General features: G+C 49.6%; 1 protein-coding gene across 1 annotated transcript; it reads left to right on the top strand.

Annotated features, from left to right (window-relative positions):
* On the top strand, window positions 1-8,230 carry CTRC (chymotrypsin C; the record flags this gene model as incomplete). The annotated part of the gene is made up of 7 exons (XM_084784740.1): window positions 1-50; window positions 1,001-1,092; window positions 1,200-1,297; window positions 2,626-2,751; window positions 4,545-4,681; window positions 5,885-6,030; window positions 8,039-8,230. The coding sequence occupies exons 1-7, from the start codon at window positions 11-13 to the stop codon at window positions 8,228-8,230; spliced, it is 831 nt and encodes a 276-aa protein (XP_084640866.1). The 5' UTR covers window positions 1-10.
* Window positions 8,231-23,926: the final 15,696 nt, after the last annotated feature.

Genomic DNA, 23,926 nt, shown 5'->3' with positions numbered 1-23,926 from the left:
CACCCGAACCATGTTGGGAATTACAGTCCTCGCTGCCATCCTCGCCTGCGGTAAGCTTGGGAGTGGAGACCAGCCGCATCCAGCGGGCTGTAAGAACAAGCTGGCCTTGGGGTGTCCTCTGATCCCCGAGAAAGGCACCTCCAGGGTCCTGTGTGGGTTCAGGCACTGAGCAGCTATGTGTTGGTTAAGCCGGTCCTGGAGAAAGAGCGGAGAGCTCCCTCTAGGGTGGGAAGTTTAGACTGAAGGCCCTGAGCAAGGCCCACAGGAGATGTTTCACCCTGGGTTCAACTCCAGGGGACCACGGGGCCTGCCTTTCCCACCTGTGTCTCCCCCTTGAGGGCTCTTTGCTTTCCCCTTTTGGTTACATTCTCCCAGATCACAAACTGAGGGGTGCCGTAGGGTTTGGTTTGGTTTTGGCAAGTGAAAGCACTCCATCAGGAATTCTCCTGGCCTCTTAAGAGACAGGAGCAAGCTGGACCCTACAGGTATTGGGTCTGTCCATTCAACAGTGGGGACACTGAGGTACCCTGCATAAGGACCGCATGCTGCCTAACAGCCAGAATGCCAGCTCCATCTGCCTCACCTCAGAGCACACACTCTCAACCGCTTCACACGACGTCCTAGTTGTGACAGTGTGGGACTCTGTGTGGTCCAAACTGAGTCACACACACACACACACACACACACACACACACACACACACACACACACTGTTTTTGTGTGACTCACAAAAGGCATCCGCAGTCTCTCATGAGTGCCAATCACCTGTCTGTCCCTTCCACTCTATGAAGCAACCCTTCTCCTTCTGTGTGGCTCTTTAAATGTGTCATGTGATTTAGTTCTCAGGAGACCCCCTATTCTTCTTACCACATCACAAAAAAGGGAAACTGAGGCCCAGAGAGCCAAGATAGGATATGAACCACCAAGCCTAGCTTTCCCACTTCTCCTTCTTCGGGGGCGGGGGGCGGCCCACTCACCTGCACTCCCCTTTCCTCCCCAGCCTCCAGCTGCGGGGACCCCACCTTCCCACCCAACCTGTCAACCAGAGTGGTAGGAGGAGAAGATGCCGTTCCTCACAGCTGGCCTTGGCAGGTAAGCACGTTGCGAGGCAGATGCCGAGGTTGGCGGGGGTGGGGGTGGGGTCGGGGAGAGGAGCAGGGTTGGGGATCATAGAAGGCTGACATGTGGCCCTTCTGCAGGTCTCTCTTCAGTACCTCAAGAATGACACATGGAGGCACACCTGCGGGGGCACTTTGATCACCAACAGCCACGTCCTCACCGCTGCCCACTGCATCAAGTGAGCGGGGAGGACATCTGAAGGCCACTGAGTAGCTAACACTCCAGGCACCGGGCTGTTAGCTGTTGTCCCTTACTAAGACGGGTGTTCGTTTATTCCGTTGAAAAACCTTTCTTGTGCATCTACTATGTGCCAAGAAACAGCAAAGACGACACAAGCCAGCCAGCCCCCGGGGCTAGTGTTGGAGTATTCTCTCCCCCTAGTCTAGTGGAAGGCCGAGCAGCAGATGAACAAGTCACTATGTAACTTATCAAACGATACTGGGGCTGCAAGAGTGGGGGAGGTACACAGTGGTTCTGGCTCAGTTTAAGCGAAGATAGCCCAGAACTCAGGGAGGGAGAAGAAAAAGAGGTAAAGGAAGGAATGATGGAGTTATAATACTAAAAAGAGAGGTGGGGACGTAGCTCAGTTGGTAGAGTTCCTTCTTAGCATGCACAAAGCACCGCCCCACCCCGTGCCACAGAAAAACAGACGTGCTAGTAAACACCTGTAACTCCATCACTTGAGAGGTAGAGGAAGAAAAGGGAAGGCCAGAGGCTGAAGGTTACCCTAGGCTGTCCATTTGAGGGCTTCCTGGGCTAAAGGAAGAAGGAGGAGGAAGAGGAGGAGGAGGAGGAGGAGGAGGAGGAAGGGGGGTGGCTAAGGAAAAGAGGGAAGGAGGAAGGGAGAGAGGAAAAAAGAAAGAGCAAGGGAAGGAAGATGGGTCTGGGAGAAGATCTCTCTGAAAAAGGCAAAGACGCAGGAGAAGGGAGGAAGGCGTCACTGATCTGTGGGATCCCAGGAACAGGCAACATGAAGGACGCACCCACCCCACCCCACCCCCTCCTGCCCAATGCTTGAGAAATGCTGAGGGGGCATCCTACTAGGAGTGTGAGGACTGGGTGAGGGGATGTGTGGGGGGGTATATTTAAGGACTGCAGCTTGAGTGGCAAGAGAGGCAGAGCTACGGGAAGGGCTTCAGGATTCCATTAGCACCTGAACAGTCAGGGGAAGGCAAGTGTGGTGGCGCTTGCCTGCCATCTTGGGGCAAGAGGATCGTGCAGTAGGGAGGACAGAGACAGGCAGTCGTCAGTCAGGTGACGACTGCCATGCAGAAGCCAGAGGCGGCTGGCAGCTTGGCTTCTCCTAGTCGGCCAGTCTAGAGGAGAAAGCCATACCTGACCCAAGTCCCTGGCTCTAAGCTATGGGTCCTTCCCCAACTTGGCACAGGGCTGAGGGGAACAGACACCCACCTCCTGTTCCCCACAAAACCCTACTGTAGCAAGAGGACCAGGTCACTAAAAATTAGTCGCCATAAACCACTTGACATTTCTTCTTCTCACCTCTAGCAAATCCTTCACCTACCGTGTGGGCCTGGGGAAGTTTAATCTGACGGTGGAGGATGAGGAAGGCTCCCTGTACGCGGAGGTGGACACCATCCATGTCCATGAAAAGTGGAACCGCCTCCTGCTGTGGTGAGTGCCAGCCCTGGGGCAGCATAGGAGGACGGTCCCCAAGACGGAGCCACTTGGCATACCCAGCCTGCGGGGCCACAAGATGACACCATTCGGTCCTTCACACCGACTAAGGGTCTGGGTTAGGTACACAGGTATCTCTGTCCCCTAGGTCCCCGCCATATTCTTCCAGAATTTACCCAGCCAGAGGCTGAGCCAAGTGTCACCTATACCAAAGGCTGAGCCCACGCCCTGGTTGCAGCAGGCAGGTGAGATGCTACCTTTCATCCAAGACTCACCACAGTCCCAGACAGGGAACTAAAGCTCAGACAAGTTAAATGTGTCCCATGTGGAGCCTGGTGCCACACGTGTTTAAGCCCAGCAGTCCGGACAGAGGCAGGAGGATCTGTGTTCAAGGGCAGCAGTTGGGTTCCAGGATAGTCAGAGCTATGTAAAGAAACCCTGTCTCAAAATAAACAAACAAAAAACCAGTCATGTGGTGGTGGCACACCCTTAACCCAGCACTTGGGAGGCAGAGGCAGGTAAATCTGAGTTTGAGGCTGGTCCACAGAGCAGGTTCCAGAACAACCAGGGCTACACAGAGAAACCTTGTCTCCAAAAGAAAGAAATGTGGCACGGGGGGAGAGAAAAAGAAAAAAAAATGTCCCAAGGCATACAGCCCAGTGCATGTGTGCCAGGGTCACCATTTTTCCCCTCTCTGGCAATGGTGGCTTTTAAGTGAACCTGCGTACACCTTTGTCATCACTTCGGACTTGCTACAGCTCACTTTCCAGGGGGGTCACAGCCTACAGCCGAACATTTCCACGCTGCTGAGCAGTCATGAGCTGGCACGTGAGGAAGAAGCCACATCTAAGGGGACAGGTGAACCTATTAGAAGGGTCACTTGGGGCTCGGAAGGTGGCTACACAGCTAAGAGCACTTACAGTGTGTCTTAGGCTTCCTGTGGCTGTGATAAATATCATGATGAAAGCAACATGGCAAGAAAAGGGGGCTGTTTGGTTGTTTTTCTTTTTCCCCTGAAGCCTGTCTCTGCCTCCAGAGTGCTGGCAGTAAAGGTATGTGCCACGCCCACCCAGCATGGAAACAGCCCATCACTGAGGGAAGTCGGAGCATGAACTCAAACAAGGCAGGAACCTGGAGGCAGGAGCTGATGCAGAGGCCATGGAGGGGTGCTGCTTCATGGCTTGTTCTTCATGATTGGCTCAGCCTGCTTTCTTATACCATCCAGGGCCACCAGCCCAGGGACAGCATCACCCACAATGGGCTGGACCACCTCAACCATCAATCCAGAAAATGCCCTATAGCCTTGGCCTACAGGCCAGTCCTACCAAAGCATTTTCCCAATTAAGATGCCTTCTTCCCAGATAACCCTTACTTGTGTCAAATTGACATAAAATCAGCACCCTGTGCAAGCCTGAGGACCTGAGTTCAGATCCTTAGGCCGCACAGGAGAGGATGCATGTAGCTGCAAGAGCTTATCAGCCCGGTGCTGTAGGAGGTAAAGACATGAGACTCTCTAGGGATTTCCGGCTGCCAGCCTCACTCTGGTGAGAGACGCTGTCTCCAGAGGATACGGTAGAGAGTGGTAGAGCAGGGCACGTGATGTCTTCCTCAGGCCTCTGTACACATGGGTACATGTACACATCACACACACACACACATTTGTCTCCCAGGATTTCCACTGGCTTTGTTAGCTAGCTGCTGGCAGATGTCTGGAGAGATCCCTGGCCACCAAGGCTTAACACTCAGCACCACTTTCTGCCCACCTGCCAAACCTCCACCTTGTACTCCAGGAATGACATTGCCATCATCAAGCTGGCTGAGCCTGTGGAGCTGAGCGACACCATCCAGGTGGCCTGCATCCCAGAGGAAGGTTCCTTGCTGCCTCAGGATTATCCCTGCTTTGTCACTGGCTGGGGTCGCCTCTGGAGTGAGTACAGCCTGCCCTGGGAAATCCCCAAGGCTTCCTGGAGGAGGTGTCACTAGCAATCAGCAGCAGGTCTCCCACATTCTCCCTGCTGCCTGATATTCTCATAGATTTTTTTTAATCCTTTGTGATAATAGCAGCTGGTATGTGGTTTATTCAGCCCAGACCGTATGACAAGCAGGTCACAAGTAAATGTGGTGGGTGATGCGAGGATTAAATAGGCTAGAACTCAGTCGGGCGGTGGTGGCGCACGCCCTTAATACCAGCACTCGGGAGGCAGAGGCAGGCGGATGGATGTCTGTGTGTTCGAGACCAGCCTGGTCTACAAAGTAAGTCCAGGACAGCCAAGACTACACAGAGAAACCCTGTCTCACAAAAAAAAAAAAAAAAAAAAGAGAGAACTCATCAGATATTTAGAGAACAGGAATTGGCTCATCGCCACAGCCATATAAATAAACTAAAAACAAAAGGCAGGCATGGGCATGCACAGCCATGATCCAGAACTTGGAGGTGGAATCTGGAGGATCACGAGTTCAAGGCCACTACTTAGGGAGTTTGAGGCCAGCCTAGGCTACCATGAGGACTTGTATCAAAATAACTAACTAATATCGTCCCCTTAAGGGATAGGAGGCTAGACCTCATGGCAAGCCAAAGCCCAAGCAAATGCCAGCTGAACTGGACAGCTAAGTGGGAATTAAAACTACGCAAGCCTTGGAGAATGCCCAGGTTAGCTCGTAGGACCTCCTGGGAAAAGAAAGCCTTCAAACACGTGCAGCTAGAGATGGGATTCTGGGAGGAAAAGACTCAAGATCCCAGCTGAGGCAGAAGGGTCACAGGTCAGCCTGCCTCAGTGTAGACAGTGAGTGGAGACCGGCCTGGGCAACTCAGGGAGACCCTGTCTCAAAATAAAAAGTTAAAGAGAAGGCTGGGGCTGTAGCTCAGTGATAGACTGCATGCCTCGAGTCCTCAAAGCCCTGGCTTTGAACCCTAGCACAGCAAAACGGGGGAAAAGGTCAGACTCCAAACTAAAGGGGCATCGTCTCCAAGGGACTGTCACCCAGAGACTTGGGCCATCCTGATGAAGGACTGACACTTGCATGGTTCCCATAGTCCTCCATACATTCCAAGTCTCCTGCCCGATAGAGGCCAGAGCTAGGGCTGGGCCGAGGGCAGAGGCTGACTTTCTGCCTGGCTGTTCTCCCCCAGCCAACGGTCCCATTGCTGAAGTGCTCCAGCAGGGCCTGCAGCCCATAGTGAGCCACGCCACGTGCTCCAGGCTGGACTGGTGGTTCATCAAGGTCCGGAAGACGATGGTGTGCGCTGGGGGTGATGGTGTCATCTCTGCCTGTAACGTGAGTGTCCTGACCCCACACCAGCGGGCAACTGGGAGGTGAGCTGAGCAGGGCAGGGTGGAGAAAACCATACCCCTCCCTCCAAGAATCCAGGGCTCCCGAGGGAAAACTGTCACTGCAGCCACCCCACCTGTCTCTCTGCTCGTCCCTAGTGAGTGCATGGGGAGAGGCAGAGGGCTGGCAGCAGGAGCAGCTCAACTTCAAGCCCCAGTGCCAGCAATTAGGTGGGCTATTGAAGTGCTCTATAAAGTGGGGACAGGGGAGAGGTGGCTGGAAGGGTAAAGGCCCTTGCCCCAAGCCTGGTGGCCTGAGTTTGATTCCCAGAACCCACATGGTGGAAGAAAAGGACCAACTCCCATGCATGCGTTCTCTCTCTCTCTCTCTCTCTCTCTCTCTCTCTCTCTCTCTCTCTCTCCTGTCTCTCTCTCTCTCTCTCTCTCTCTCTCTCTCTCTCACACACACACACACACACACACACACACACACACACAGATAAAATGAGGCTAGGGCTGGGGAGATGATTCAGTTGGTAGAGTTTGCCTAGCAAGCACAAAGACCTGGATTCAATCCCCCACAACTCATGTTATAAAAATGCCAAGCGTGGCGGTGTCCCTGAATCCCAGGGAGGCGGAGACAAGAGAGCTCCTGGGACTTACTGGCCAATGCATCTAGCCCAATTGGCCAGCTCCGGGCCGAAGAGAAGACATACTCCTGAGGATGACCCCCAAATGTCTTCTGGCTTCATAGACATCTGCATGTACACCGGTACATACCTGCATAGTCTCACTCACACGTACATATGCACCCACACCCTCACACAAGCATGCACAAACACATGTCTAAAAAGAAGCCATAGCAACGTCACAGAACCACCGTGAAAACCAACGGGCATGAAATGGCTTCCTTCACATCCCACACGTGCTCCTTAAGGCCGCTCCAGGGAGAAAGCAGATCAGAGTATTGTAGGCTCAATTTTCTTTTTTTTTTTTTTTTTTTTTTTTTTTTGGTTTTTCGAGACAGGGTTTCTCTGTGTAGCCTTGGCCATCCTGGACTGACTTTGTAGACCAGGCTGGCCTCGAACTCACAGCGATCCGCCTGCCTCTGCCTCCCGAGTGCTGGGATTAAAGGCGTGCGCCACCACGCCCGGCTAGGCTCAATTTTCTTAACCAATATATTTTATTAACAACTTAGTGACTGAGCATACATCACTTATAACCTGACTAACCACAACAGTAGGAAATGAGGATTAATGGGCAAAATAACAAAACCTTAAGGATATCAGTTCTGAAGAACAATTATCTGGGCGTGAGCTGCAGGATTTCCTTCCGCTGGAACCTGGGGTAACCAGAACCCAGAACCTCAGCAGGAGCCAGAGCCCCGAAGCCTTCCCTCGAGCGGTTCTCTCTAGGAGCATCTCGAAGTGCAGCGATGAGCAGCCAAATCTATCCCAAGTCTCCAAAAAAAAAAAAAAAAAAAAAAAAAACGCCTCCAGTTCTGGGCTCATTTATATAGCTCCTCCCAGAGTCCGTTCACGGGATCTTTTCAGCTGGCAGCAGTTAAGCTCCTGCACGAGGTGGTTGCTCTTCTAGTGAATTAACCTCACCTGTTCTCTCACGAGACCATTCCGATCCCACACTTGGGATCCTAAAAAAACAGGTTTATCTCTCCTTCAGAGTATGACCAGATCCACAAAACATCCAGGACAACAGGGGAGGGGGGGATGTCCGTTCTGAAACACAGGACCCTCTTCCCACACCACCCAGCCAGGGAACCCGAGGCAGGGTAGGTTGGCAGCATCCCAGATCGCGGCAAACCAAGAGCTAGCTGACACCTTAGGACCTTACAGAATGAGGCCAACGGAGCCTCCATACTTTCTCTATCACTACCCCCAAAGCTAGCCCGAGGCTTGAATAACAGATATAGAGTCCAAGGCCTCACATTCCCCCAACAACAGCCAAAGGCAGCCTCTTGGGGAGGTCTGGAGCTGAGGCCTGCTGCTCTGATACAGGGAGACTCTGGCGGCCCACTGAACTGCCAAGCAGAAGACGGCTCATGGCAGGTGCACGGCATTGTGAGCTTTGGCTCCAGTAGAGGCTGCAACGTCCTCAAGAAGCCAGTGGTCTTCACCCGTGTGTCTGCCTACAATGACTGGATCAATGAGGTAGGCGTCCCTGCACCACCACCACCCCTGTGGCCCTGAGCCCACCTCCTCATGCAGCCTTGGATGTGTTGACTGGTCACGTAAGCCCACATTCAAGTGCACTCTTCCACTCACTGAGAAAGCCTGGCTGAACCCTTCTTGGAGCACACCTTGAGGCAGGAGTGGGGGTGGGGCTGTGGCTCACAGAGGGGGCACGTGGGTGGCCACATAAAGTCTTAAGGGTGTGGGGACAGAGGTAGGAAGGCCCCATCAGGTGTAGAATGTGCTCTGAGCCCACATGTACCATGCTCTGAAGAGCTGGGAGACCTTTGGGCAGATGTCAGGCCTGACATAGCCCTGCTGGGAGCCTACTACACTGTAGAGCTTTGTGTTGCCCCAGGAGATAGCATGTCCCTGGGTCACTCACACCAGCTTCTGCTCCACCAGAAAATACAACTGTGAAGAGACGGTTCCAGAGGCCTCGCAGCCCATCTCCCAACAGCAATAAAGGTCCTCCCATGAAAACTGAGTATATCCATTTATGCCTATGGGGGCTGGGGGGGCAGTTCCTGGACCTCTGAGCACTGGAAACAGGTACCCTAGGCCAGGCCATAGAGACTTTAAATGCAAATTGTTATTATTATTATTATTATTATTATTATTATTATTATTATTATTATTATTTGATGATGATGATGATGATGCAAGCAGGTAGCATAATTAAGGACCAGAATTAAGGTTTAGGGCCTCCAGCTCCAAGTGGAGGCTGGAAGTTCCTCAAGGCCAGATTCACTCAACTCAGAGAAGCCAGGCCACAGGAAGATGCCCAGATCTCAGATACAGCGATTAGTTCCTAGTGAGGATTGCCCAACAGGTACACACACACACACACACACACACAGAGAGAGAGAGAGAGAGAGAGAGAGAGAGAGAGAGAGAGAGAGAGAGAGACAGACAGACAGACAGACAGACAGACAGACAGAGACAGAGACAGAGAGTCAACAGCAGCTGTTGGCCAGAGGCATCTGATTGGAGAAGTGTTTAATGAATCCTGACCCAGGGTAGTACAAGAAGAGGAGACCCGAGCCCCACCAACAAGCATAAGGAAAGCAGTTGTTTCCACATGGAGTCACAGGAAAAGCCTTCATTGCATGAGATGGGTAGGGAAACTGAGGCCCAGAGAGAGGAAGTATGGCACTAAACCTTCAGAACAGCCAGCAAGGCAAGAGAGCCACAATGGACTAGGGACAGGAATACTCTCCTGAGGCCAATAGGAGGCAAGTGAGATTCAAGATCTAAGTGTCCAGGGTCTGGGGACAGATGTCCCAGGTGGGCATTCGTCCCCTGACTAGAGGGACCACTAACCTATGACGCTCCTGAAAGTGTGGCCATTTGCCTTAGTTAGGGTTTCCGTTTCTGTGAGAAAAGACCATGGCCAAAAGCAAGTTGGGTAGGGAAGGGTTTATGCTTCCACATCACAGTTCATCAAAGGAAGGCAAGGTAGGGACTCACTCAGAGCAGGAATCCGGAGGCAGGGGCTGATGCAGAGGTCATGGAGGGGTGCTGCTTACCGGCCTGCTCTCCGTGGCTTGCTCGGCCTACTTTCTTACAGAACCCAGGACTACCAGTCCAGCGGTGGCTCCACCCTCAATGGGCTGGACCCTTTCCCATCAATCACTAATCAAAAAAACACCCTACACGCTTGTCTACAGCCCAGGTTTTTGTTGTTGTTGTTGTTGTTGTTTCGAGACAGCGTAGCCTTAGCTGTCCTAGACTCGCTTTGTAGACCAGGCTGGCCTCGAACTCACAGTGACCCACCTGTCTCTGTTGGGATTAAAGGCATGTGCCACCATGCCCAGCTACAGCCCAGTTTTATAGAAGCATTTTCTAAACTTGAGCTCCCTCCTCTTTGATGACTAAACGCTGAGTCAAGTTGGCATAAAACTAGCCAACACAACTGACCCCTTGTCAACTTGACACACACAGACATATAATTGTTAAGTCACAACCTTTCCTTTATTGTTCATCCCCAAGATTACACAATACCATTGAACATCACAATATAAAATAGTCCAAGTCTTAAAAGTCCCACAGTCTTGGGACTGGAGAGATGGCTCAGTGGTTAAGAGCGACCTCCCCAGGATGGCCAAGGCTACACAGAGAAACCTTGTCTCGAAAAACAAAAAAAAACAAAAAAAAAAAAAAAAGAGCGCCCTCCTCCTCTTCCAGAGGTCCTGAGTTCAATTCTCAGCAACCACATGGTGGCTCACAATCATCTATAATGTAATCTGATACCCTTTTCTGCAGATAAAGCACTCATATGCAATAAATAAAATAAATAAATCTTTAAAAAAAGAAGTCCCACAGTCTTTACAAATTCAAGCACTTTAAAATTCAGTCTATTTAAAAATCCAAAGACTCTTTTAAATCTCAGAATCTCTTTTTAAAAATTCAGTCTCTCAACTGTGGGCTCCTATAACATCAAAAATAAATTAAATATGTTCTTACTTCAAGAGGGAAGAACCCGAGCACAGTCACAATAAAATCAAAGCAAAATCAAACTCCAATTGCAAATAACTTGGAATCCAGTGTGTGGGACTCACTCACCATCTTCTAGGCTCTTCCACAGGGCTTGGGTCACTTCTCCAGCTCTGCCCTCTGCAGCACACGCAGCTTGTCTCCTAGGCTCTGGCTGGCTCCCCTCCACTGCTGCTGCTGTTCTTGGTGGTCATCCCACAGTCCTGCCATCTCCAAAGTGCTGGGGCCTTCTGCAGCAACTGGGCTGCACTTTCACCCATAGCCTTTCCTGAGTTCTCTTCAGGGACTCTAACCTTGCCACACAGTGCCAAGCCTCAGCTGGTCTCCATGCCTGCTTCAAACCATCAAAACCAGCACCACTGGGTGACGCTTACCCTGCCAAGTTGGGCTGTCAGTACAAGGTACAACTTTGGCCGTGTCTGGAACACAGCTTCTGTGAACTGGCTCTCAAGAAACACTTTGCTGGGATTTCACCTCAGCAATGCTGGTCTCTTCCTAATAACCTTTAATTTCTCAGCTTCAGCCAAGCAGCATCGAGGATGCCAACAAAGCGAAGGTTTCACTTTAGTAGTTCAGGTTAGCTATCTTGTTAGTCATTCAGCCCCAGCTGAGCCAGACCAGAGAATCTTCTTTCAAATTAACAAATGGCCCCAATGGAGCCTTGACTGTTCCCTCTGAAACGTCACAAGCCAGGCCTCCACTGTCTGCACTGCCCTCAACGTTCTCCTCTTCCAAACTCTCATGGGACAGCCCACTGAGATCTCAACACTCAATGGCTTTTCTGGCCAACGTTCCAAAGTCTTCCCACAATCCTCTACCAAACATGGCCACAGCAACGTCCCTCTTTGCTGGTACCAACATTGTCTTAGTTGGGATTTCTTTTCTTTCTTTCTTTCTTTCTTTTTTTTTTTTTTTAAGTTGGGATTTCTATTGCTTTGATGAAACCTCATGAGCAAAAGAAACTTGGGAAGGAAAAGATGTATTTGATTTGCACTTCCATATCACAGTTCATCATCAAAGGACGTCAGGGCAGGAACTTAACTGGACAGGAACCTGGAGGCAGGCGCCGATGCAGAGGCCATGGAGAGATGTCACTTGCCCTCTTGCTCCCCATGGCTTGCTCAGCCTGCTCAAGGGGTGAGGAGTTCGAGACAAGGTTTTGCTGTGGAACTCTCTTTGTAAACCAGGCTGGCCTTGAACTCACAGAGATTTGCCTGTGTCTGCCTCCCTAGTGCTGGGATTAAAGGTGTGCGCCTCCACCACGCATGCCCGGTTCAACCTGCTTTCTCATAGAACCCAAGAGCACCAGCCCCGGGGTGGCACCACATCCACAACGGGTGGGGCCCTCCTCTACCAATCACTAATTAAGAAAATGCCCTACAAGCTTGATTGGTCCTTCAGCTGCCCTGCTTCTTCCATCAGATGCTGGAGGCAAGGACCTGGATGAGCCTCCCCTGCCACAGGGGCCCTTTCTCAGGAGTGTGCTTTGTTATTCAGAAAGTGATGGGGGAGGGGTGAGGGTCCCCAGGTTTACAGAGCTGCAGTAGACTGCTCAGGAAGAGAGAGAGAGAGAGAGAGAGAGAGAGAGAGAGAGAGAGAGAGAGAGAGAAACACAGACCAAGAAAACAGAAATGAGTTCCCTTAACCAGTGTCTGTTGGCAGCCAGAGTCCAGGAGGGACTCCTTGAGGTGGCAAAAAGCCAAGCTGGGTCCTAACACTGGAGTAGAAGAAGTTTCCTGAGAGCATTGACAGTTGCTTGATCTGAGGTTATTGCCCATTCGACTTCTTTTCTTTGACGACGTTGTCTCTATGTTGGAGGGGATACATACTCAACTCTCGCCGACCCCAGGTTCCTTGTAGGTACAGAATTAGGGGAATCAGTTCTGGCTAATGGAATATAATGGAACGATCTGCTGTTTGATGAGTTCTGTCCCTGTAGGGGTTTTACCTTCATCTCAATTCCCCAACCCAGGCACGGGAGGCCAGCTGTTTTCTCACACACCCCATTGGATAAATGAGAAAAAATGTAAAGTCACAAAGGTCTAGTGACCTCCCAGCAGAGCTTAACTAGAAAGTGCGAGAGCTCGGGTTTAGACATTGGTGATCTGGCTCCAGGGCTCATGGATTGGAACGCAAATGTAAAGAGAAGGACAAATCCTTTACTGATAAGGGGAGCCGAACACACTTTGATGCTACACCTTGAGTACAGGCATGACGGCTGGAGCCGCGGCGGCCATCTTGTGGCCCTGTGAATTGCACCAAGACCAGCTCAGGCCCTGACGCTACAGACCTGAGGCTAGCAACCATCCCCCTCTGAATTTCCTTGCTCTGTGAAAAATAAGTACATACGTTAATTAATAATAAATAAGTAAATCTGCATTTGTTTTAGCCACTGTCAATAACTCTTCATTTCTTTCTTTCTTCTTTTTAGACAGGGTTTCATTGTGTAGTCCTGGCTGGTCTGCGGCTTACTACGTAGACCAGGATGGGCTGTGGAACTCACAGAGATCCACCTGCCTTCTACCTCCCAAGGCTTGCCTGCACAACCTAGCTGACTTCTCAGTTTCTTGCATCTCACCACACTTTTTTTTTTTGTTTTGTTTTGTTTTTGTTTTTCGAGACAGGGTTTCTCTGTGGCGCCTTGGCCATCCTGGACTCACTTTGTAGACCAGGCTGGCCTCGAACTCACAGCGATCCGCCTGCCTCTGCCTCCCGAGTGCTAGGATTAAAGGCCTGGGCCACCACGCCAGGCTTTCACCACACTTTTTTTGGTTTTTCAAGACAGGGTTTCTCTGTGTTAGCCTTGGCTGTCCTAGACTCACCTTGTAGACCAGGCTGGCCTCGAACTCACAGCGATCCGCCTGCCTCTGCCTCCTGAGTGCTGGGATTAAAGGTGTGCGCCACCGCCACCCGGCTCTCACCACACTTCTAATGGGCACCAGAGTGGAGAAGGGGAAGGAGGGGGGAGTGTCCCACTTCCTGAATAAAGTCACAGTGACACCCTGGAAGGGAACTCCTGCAGATGCTGTCGCTAAAGCAAGAGGCAGGCAGGCATGGTAGGGTGACAAGCCACCCTGGTTTGCCCTGGACAGAGGGGTTTCCCAAGATGCCAGAGTGCTAAATCTAGAACGGTGCACAGAATGCTTGGCCAGCCCAGCCAAGCTGGCAATGGCTGCCTGGTGAGTGACCCAAGGGCCCTTCCTGAAGCCCTCATGATGTGCTTGGGGGTGACTGGGTCTCAGACGGCGAAGGGGGAGCCCACAGGGTTTTAGACAGAGACGCCATCGCTGTAGTCACAGGTACATACTAAAGCACTCATCGGCGGGGTCGGGTGGGGTTGTTGGGAGCAGAGAGGCCGTTAGCACTATCCATGATGTGACCAGACGCAATTTTCATGAGGTCAGCTGTGCCTGCATGCCGAATCATCACAGCTAGGTGTGTTGACGGCAGATGTTCCCTCATAGAAGGCAGAGAGATGTGGGTATGGGAGGTGGCAGGGATGTGGGGTGTAGTAGGGCCCTCACTGTGTAGCCAGTCTCTCCTCCAAGCCGTTTGAACGGGATTCTGCCCTAATTGCTTGTGAAGGTGAGGGGCCCATCTGCACAGCCTTGGGAAAGCCATCGTCCATCGCGCTGGGTGCAGACTTTTCAGTGTGGCTGCTTTGCGGTCACCCATGCGCCGGTTGGAAACCCTTCACGCATGCTCTGTGAGGGAGCCCCAAAACTTCCTTCTGCGTGAATGCGGTAGAATCAAACTGTGGTTTGTCTTTTGGCGGAAAAGGTGGGAGACACTGCCACATTCCTCCCCTCCAGGTAAAAATTCTCACAACAGAAGCCAAGCTAGGAGGCTGCTGCATGGACTAGGCAAAGGGTAGCCTGGCCTGGATGGCGACAACCGTGGAATTAAAAATACTAGGTAATCATGAGCTAAACATGTAGCTCAGAGGTAGACGGCTAGCCTAGCACGCATGGCACTCTGAGTTCAGACCCTAAAGCCTCCCAAAACTCCACCAAGTGCTGAGTGGAGGAGTATTCTCTGAATCCCAAGTCACTGTAAACCTCTAGAGTGGACACCATCATCGATCGCCGCACTCAGGAGGCAGAGACAGGCAAATCTCTGTGAGTTCCAGGACAGCCGGAGTTACGTAGTGAGACCCTATCTTAAAATAAAATAAAAAAAAGTATTAACCAACACAGTTAAACAGGAGCTTCCGGCCTGGGGAGCACTGAGCTCTAAGCCAGCCTGAGCTACAAAGTGAGAGCCTGTCTCCAAAAACTGGGAGCGTCTGGAGAGATGACTCAGAGCTTAAGAGCGTTTGCCGCTCTTGCAGAGTTGGCAGGGTCGGATCCCAGCACTCATCAGCAGTTCACAGTGGTCTGGACTGTGCACTTACCGAGGAGCTTTTTTTTTTTTTTTAAAGGAATTCAACAGAGAGACTGCTGTCCTAGGTGTCACTGATGATTACAGTGGAAAAAAACAGAAACCGAGTGGCAGTGCTGAAGAAGGAGAGAATAGACTTGCAATGGTGCTCGCATTGGGCATGCTGGGGACGGGAGAAGGAGCTCAGGTTCCTGTAGCCACGGGATTGGCTAAGCGCCTCAGGCTTCCATGATTGGCTGAGTGCCACAGGCTGCTGTGATTGGCTGAGCGCCACAGGCTGCTGTGATTGGCTGAGCACCACAGGCTGCCACTCACAGGTTTTAAGCGCTTGTGGCTCTCAGAAGCTTCTGTGAGGGTTTCCCTGAAAGCATAGACTCTCACTTCAGTGCCTTGTCACGTTGTAGTCCAAGAATTGCCACACAAACCACTCAGACACCAATCTCCGTGAGATATGGATGATTTTTTTTTTTCGAGACAGGGTTTCTCTGTGTAGTCTTGACTGTACTGGATTCACTTTGTAGACCAGGCTGGCCTCAAACTCACAGCGATCCACCTGTCTCTGCCTCCTGAGTGCTGGGTTTAAAGGCATGCATCCCCACGCCCTGCCTTGAGATATGGATGATTTTTTTTTGAACACCTGTTCCAAGCTGATGATGATCAGGGCCCCAGAAAGGACTCTAGCCTAACTGTGATGCAGGTCTGCTTTCAGGGCTGCCCTTTTAAAATAGGAAATCCAAGAATAGGAGCAAAGGGAGGGTAACGTCACATTCTGGCTAACTATACAAAATAATATAACATTTTTGGCTAACTAGACAAAAGTTTATCAGCTTACTTTTAAGGTGATTGAACCTAAGTGAGGCAGTGATTAGGGTCTTCCATAGTAGAGTGCAACAAGAGGGTAGCCAAGTGAGGAGGTAACAAAGCTTGAGTTATGACACCATTGAACCTAGTAAAATATAAGGTTGACTCGACCCTCTGCCAGGGTCTGTTGGTGTCAGCTATGAATAACTACTTCTAGGAAGTAAGTTAAATTTTTTTAAACTTGGGCTGAAGAGATGGCTCAGAGGTTAAGAGCACTGGCTGCTCTTCCAAAGGTCTTGAGTTCAATTCTCACAACCACACAGTGGCTTATAACCATCTAGAACGTGATCTGATGCCCTCTTCTAGCCTACAGGCACACATGCAGGCAGAACACTGTATACATAATAAATTAATTAATTAATTAAAATTTGAACTGAATTTCACCCTACAAACAAAATGGATACTGAATACAAAATGGCTTCGGCCATGTTACAAAGAGCAGGCCTCAACAGCCTCAAGTTTAAAAACCTCACACCTTGAGCCAGGCGTGGTGGAGCTTGCCTTTAATCCCAGCACTCAGGAGGCAGAGACAGGCGGATCACTGTGAGTTCGAGGCCAGCCTGGTCTACAAAACAAGTCCAGGACAGCCAAGGCTAGCACAGAGAGACCCTATCTCGAAAAACAAAAAAACAAAAACAAAAACAAACAAACAAAAAAAACCCACCTCACAGCTTAAGGTAACCATTTGGGGTCTATGTTTAATTTGGACTAATGTAACTGCTTCATGCAATCTACTAAAGAAAACTATTTTTAAAATGTCACACATTCTGATTTGGTGACACAAGCCAAATCAAGGCCTGGAATCAAGGGATCCAGGAATCAAGGCCTGGGTTAAATAAATCATGAGCCTATGAACATGGAATTTCCCGACGCTAAGGAGAGTTTCCAGGTGTGCCTTAGAGTCTTGAGACGGGGCAGCCTGTCTCTTTGTAAAGTTTGCCATCACTTTGATCTGGTAGAAACAGCTTAAAGTGAGGAAAGGATTACTTCCCTTATAGTGTCAGAGCTTTATGGCAGAAAGGCATGACTGGGCAGCAGTTATCCTGGGGGACATAAAGCAGAGAGGAACAGTAACAGGAAGAGGGTAGGAAAGACACACCCCTAAGGACATGCCCCCCAAAGACCTACTTCCTCCAGCCAGGCCCTACCTCCCACAGTCCCACTTCTTCCTAATTACCCATTGGGGAAAAAAAAATTTTTTTTTCGAGACAGGGTTTCTCTGTGTAGCCTTGGCTGTCCTGGACTCCCTTTGTAGACCAGGCTGGCCTCGAACTCACATTGATCCGCGTACCTCTGCCTCCCGAGTGCTGGGATCAAAGGCGTGCGCCACCACACCCGGCCCCCCATTGAAAAATCTGAAGCCATAGATGAAGGAAACTACAGATAAGGGCAGAGTCCTCCTGGCCAAAACTTTTCCAGAAAGGTCACAGACATGCCCAGAGGTGAGCTTCTATACTCTCCTGGGTGACTCTCGACCTAGTCAAACTGACAGTCTAGATTGACCATCACAGCCTGAGATACCGGGCCCAGTGTGACCAGCGGGGTCCCCGTAAGGAGGAGACAAGAGAGGGTTACATCAGAGATGTAAGGATGAAGGATGACCCTCTCCCAGGGGTCAGGGTCAGGGAGATGAGAGCAGAGAGGAGGGCCCATGAGACAGGAGATACAGGCAGTCATCAGGAGCAGCAAAGGAAGCCAGCCCTGCTGACACCATGGCTCGCCCCTGTGAGGTAAACTGGACTCCTTCCTTGTCTCCAAAACCTTAAGTGTGGTGACCTGTTACCATAGACAAAGCAACACCTCAATCCTGTCGGGAGGAACTCATAGGGGTCAGGGACAAAGGAGGGTCATGAAGGTATACCTGGGACCACTTGGATGATAGCAATAGTGGAGGGCTTGGTCTGAGAAGTCACAAACTGGTGATTGGAAGTGAGGGGAATTTGAAGGCAGGCTTTAACTGCTGCTGCCTCCTATTCTTTTTCTTTTCTATTCTCTTCTTTCTTCCTTCCTTTCTTTCCCTTTTTTTTTTTTTAAGATAGTGTCTCTATTATGTAGCTCCAGCTGTCCTGGAACTCACCATGAACCAGGTTGGCCTTGAACTCATTGAGATCTGCCCAGCTTTATCCCCCATTTTCCTTCTAGTGTTGATGAAAAAAAAAATAGCTCCTACCACCAGGCACGGTGGTGAATGTCTGTAATCCTAGCACTCAGGGAGGCAGAGGCAGGAGGATCTCTGTGAGTTTGAGGCCAGCCTGGTCCACAAAGTGAGTCCAGGACAGCCAAGACAAACCCTGTCTTAAAAAGCCAAAAAACAGAAAAAAAGAAAGAGGGGGGAGGGAGAGAGAGAGAGAGAGAGAGAGAGAGAGAGAGAGAGATCTCATCTCAAAAAAGAAAGAAAGAAAGAAAGAAAGAAAGAAAGAAAGAAAGAAAGACCTCTCACTTCAAAGGAAGAAAATGCACGGTTTATTCTGGAGCCAACTGTGAGTGACCATGACCCAAGAATGCCGATTTAGGTCTACTCAAATACCATGTTCCAATGAGGTAGCAATTCCATGACCTTTTTTTAGTAACAAAACAAAGAAAGGCACAAATTAAGACACCATTCACATATGTTGGTGCTGACGTCAGGTAGGCAGGTTATAGCAAGATGGGAGGACCGAGCCATAGGTGCTGTCCGACAACATTTTGTTTTCAGTGCGAAAGTAGGCCTTTGTTGAGTCAGTACCTTCTGAACAGTTTCTACCTATTTGCCAGGTCTGGGTAGCAGCAGGGCATTTGTTTAAACACAGAGCTGGAGCCAGGAGTGGATATTTAGTGGGTGAAAGATCCCACAAGATGACCTAAACATTCCCACGTGTCCACATCACTGCTGTTCTAACCAGTGGGCCAGACACAGTTTCCTTCTAGGAATCCACACTGGGTTGAGGGTGGCTAGCTCTGGCATCAGAGAGCCCTGTGCCATTACCCATGATGCTGCCACTGGGTAATAGGAGCAATTATTTTTTACTCACACAGGCTGAAAACCACCCAATACCAGCTTATTTCAGCACCGAGAACCCTGGCCCCTGGCCCTTCTAAATGAGAACCTTGCCCTCTGAGAGGATTAATTCCCAACCCTCAGACCACACAGCCAGGAACAGGGCAACAAGATTTAAAGTCCAACTACACAGCTGTGCCCTGGAATGCCACACTGTTTCAACAGGAGCCTAAAGTCGCACAGACCCCTTCCCGTACAGAAGTGCTCTCATGACCAGGGAGGGGGGTAGGTGGCAGGAAGCGACACAGAACCCTGAGAGATAGATGCTGGGAGAAGTCCTGCTCCACAGTGGAGTGAGGGAGGAGTTCAACTACATAACACGTTAGAGGCCAGCTTGGACTACCTGATGAGGCCTCCATTTCCAAATATAAATGATAGATAGATAGATAGATAGATAGATAGACAGACAGACAGACAGACAGACACAGGCAGAGAGACAGATGAGCAGACATAGAGAAAGCTCACAGAAAAAGAATGATCTTTAGAAGCCAGGCATGGTGGCACACCCCTGTAATCCCAGCACTTGGGAAGCAGAGGCAGGCAAATCACTGTGAGTTCGAGGCCAGCCTGGTCTACAAAGAGAGTCCAGGACAACCAAGGCTACACAGAGAAACCCTGTCTCAATAAAAACCAAAAAAAATTTTTTTAAATATTTTAAAAAAGAATGATCATTGAGTAGACATGGTAGTGAGCTCCTATAATACCAACACATGAGAGGCTGACACAGGTTCTGGGTTAGAGAGTGAGACCTTTGTCTAAAAAAAGAAATAGAATGAACACCTCCCAGGAGATGAGAGTGCTGGTGTGTTCTCTATGTAACCACTGAACCCTTAGTTATATGGTGAGCTTTAAAAATAGTAATTGTGTGTGTAGGATGTGAGGAGGTGCACACATGCCAACTGCAGAAGTCAGGAGTTGGTTCTCTCTTTCTATCTTTACATAGCAGGTGCTTTACACACTAAGCCAGCTTACTTGACATGCATAGTGAGTTTGAGGCCAGCTCAGGCTACATAAGACCCTGCCTCACACATACATGCATACATACACACAAACACACACACACACACACACACACACATATACACATACCCACATAAACACAGGCACACAACCAACTAAACACAAAAATGCATACACAGACACAAATATGCACAAGTAATTAACACACTGATCATACAGACATATAATCATGTGCATATACACATAGATATATAAAAAGGTATACACATATACATTCAACATATACATCCTTATTATACTCACACTTTCATATGCACACTAATATGTATACATGCATAGACACATACACAAGTATACATGTTATATGCATATATGTACATATATACACACTCACTTTTGAATATACAAATGCACGGATACACAGATACAGACAGACATGCATGTACACATATATGTATATAAACATAAGCATTCATATACCTACTCACACATACACAGACACACATACATACATACTCAGAGACAGATATACATACATACATATACACAAACACATCTATATTCACATGCACTCTCATATACACACACACACATACAAACTAAACACACATACTTAAACACACACATCTCAATGCACACACACACACACACACTCATACACAGAGATAAACATCCATATACATATAATGCATATGTACACTCATACATATACACATATATACTGGCATACACAAACATGTACATACACAAAGACACACTTAAGCAGACATATAGACAAAGACATACATATATAGACATCCATACACACACACACATGCACTCAAACACAAACACATATATATTCAGAGAGACATGCATGTGCACACACAGACACACACACACAGAGAGAGCTTGCACAGTTCCCTTTCTGAGAATCCAAAGTCTCTGCTAGACTCAGGATCAACAACATTAGCTTTGAGACTGTCTGTAACGAACAGTGAGATGACACGTGCCCTAGTGCTAAGCCAGTATCTCACCTGAGATGACGTGCTGAAAGCTGAATTTGGAGACCAGGGACCTGGATGGGCGTTCTAAGTTTCCAATCTACTCCAGTGTTGCTGGTCCCAACCACAAGGCCAGGCCAGGACCCCCAGCCAGCATGCCCACACAGAAACGCCCATGCTGAGCCAGGCCCCGAGCCAGGGAGCCAGCCACCTGGCTTCTCAGAGGAGCTGTTCAGAATGAGCGGTGAGAAGCTCACATCTGCAGCCTTGCTCCACTTGCAGGGGCTCAAGGTCACACAGTCCAGTTTAGAACTTGCTAGAGAGCCCTGCTATCCAGCAGTGCACCAGTGGGGTGGTGGCCTTGGAGGATGGGGGGCGGGGTGTGTGTGTGTGATTGCAGTGGCTCCTTGCTGTTCTCTCTCAGCCCAGAAGCCAGGATTGGATTCTGGTGCAGCCCAGCCTTAGTCCTGGGAAAGCGGTCTGGGTGAAACCTCCCTGCCGAAACAAGAACGGAGCATGTGCTGCAGACCCCACCAGTCCCTGCACTACATCCCCTTCCCCACCAGGCACTGGGGTCTAGGGAGGTCATGTGACCACCAGAGGCAAGCCAAATCAGCTTGTTGGCAAGAAGCGCCTTTCCTTCTCATGAAATGATCTGAGGCTACAGCCACAAAATGCAAAGGAAATGGCAGAGGGGCAGCTTGCTTCCCAGGGAACAAGAAGCAATGAGTAGAGATTCTTTTTTTCTTTTTAGGGTTTTTCAAGACAGGGTTTCTCTGTGTAGCCTTGGCTGTCCTGGACTCACTCTGTAGACCAAGCTGGCCTCGAACTCACAGCGATCCACTTGCCTCTGCCTCCCAAGTGCTGGGATTAAAGGCATGCACCACCACCACCCAGCTTTTTGGGTAGAGACATTTTTGAGTGTTGAAACTGGGGGTGGTATTGAAGGGGGGGAATCAAGGACACTTTGAAGGTGCCTACAATAAGACACTAAGCATCACTTGGAGGGAAACACAGCTGGTGAGGCAGTCACATGGCTCAGTTGGTAGAGTGCTCACCTGTTGTGCACAAAATGATGGTTTCAGGCCAGAGAGATGGCTCAGCTCTTATGGATAGAGGGCTGGAGATGCAGTTCAGGAATGGGGTGCCCGCCTAGGGTGTTCAAGTCCCCGGGTTCAACTTGAGAGACAGACATGAGCTTCTTTGCTTCCATATTGTAAACAGACAGCCTTCAGGCAGAGAGCCTGCCTGCTTTGCCCAAGGTCACACAGCAAGGTCTTGGCATGTGCCAAACTGCTGTTGGTTCCATGACTTTATCTAGAGAACATTGTTTTGATTTTGATATCAAAGCCAGCACCCAGAGGAGAATGCCACCTGCACCTTGATCGTTAAGGAAAACGTGACACTTCCAAAAACGGCTCCTTTCATGACCTTTGTGACCTTTGTCGCCCAGGCTGAAGTTGCTGCAGAGCTTATGATGAGCACGGGTTGCACACATTAAGTCACCAACAACAATGCATTAAGGAAAGAAAGAAAAGCGCTTCTTCTTGGAGTCATTTAACCAAGAGTGAGTTCAGATCTGAGCTCTCTATGTCACGCTCCTGAAGGCTTCCATCCTCTGTCTGTCTAGTGTGTAAGTCTGAATCTGTGCCTGCCTGCCTGGAAGCTGTCTTGTGAATCTGTCTGTCCCTGTGTCTGTTTGTCTCTCTGTGTGAGACCTTTTCCTTCCATGTGTTCTGTGCATGTGTGTCTGTTGTTGGATAGCTGGAGCAGCCTCTATTAGCCCACACCTGGGATTAGAGCAAAAGCATGTTTATATAACATAATTGAATTTTTAAAGAAACCAAAACCTTGCCAGGGTTAGTGGTGCACGCCTTTAATCCCAGCACTCGGGAGGCAGAGGCAGGCAGAGCTCTTTGAGTTCAAGGCCAGCCTGGTCTACAGAGTGAGTCCAGGACAGCCAAGGTTACATAGAGAAACCCTGTCTTGGGAAGAAGAAGAAGAAGAAGAAGAAGAAGAAGAAGAAGAAGAAGAAGAAGAAGAAGAAGAAGAAGAAGAAGAAGAAGAAGAAGAAGAAGAAGGAGCAGGAGGAGGAGGAGGAAGAGGAGGAGGAGGAAGAGGAGGAGGAGGAGGAGGAGAAGGGGGAGGAGGAGAAGAAGGAGGAGGAGGAGGAAGAGAAGAAACCAAAACCTCCACAGCAAGGAAACTAAGGCCCAGAAGACTGACAACTTGTCCAAACTATGGCTCTCAGAAGTCACTGGCAAGGACTTAAGTCCAGATCTTAGAAGTTGAAGCCCAGAAGCTGGAGAAAGATGGTTTGGTGGTTAAGAGCACATATTGCTGTTGCAAAGGACTGGACGAGTTTGGTTTCCAGCACCCATGTCATAGTTCCAGCTCCCAGGGATCTGATGCCCCCTTCTGGCCTCGGTGGGTACCTACACTCACATGAACATACTCATACACAGATACACATAGTTTAAAAATAAGTAAGTCTTTTTTTTTTTTAAGGCTGTCCCACTAGCACCTGGTCCAGCACCCACTCACAAGGAAAGCAACAGCCTCAGCAGAGGGAGAAATGTCATCATTTCTCCTCCCTCCCTCCCTCCCCAGCAGGGTATGTAGTAAAGTTCTAGGAGCTGGCCTTAGAATCAGATCATCGGGGTTTAAAGCTTCATTCTGACGCTCAGTCACTGTGTGTCTTGAGGCAAGCCACTTTACCTCTCTGAACCTCAGCCCCCTCATCTGGAATAATGGGGCAGGTTGTCTAGGCTTTGGATTAAATACAAAACCCTGCCTGTCTCTATTTGCACACTTCCTAAGACAGTCTTGCCTTAACCTCATTCAGAAGACAGAGAAAATCCAAACCACCAACGTCTTCGGAGAAGATTTTTTAAGAAGTACATCTGGTTATCAGTTGTGCTGGGTATCACTTGTAGAGACACACATATGCCTGGTATCCAGCATACAGAAGGCTGAGGCAGATGGATTGCTATGAGT

Source organism: Acomys minous, assembly GCF_964271855.1.
Source record: "Acomys minous genome assembly, chromosome: 6".
Lineage (NCBI taxonomy): Eukaryota > Metazoa > Chordata > Mammalia > Rodentia > Muridae > Acomys > Acomys minous.
Note: the sequence above shows the minus strand (reverse complement) of the source record. Positions and strands in the feature narration are given on the sequence as shown.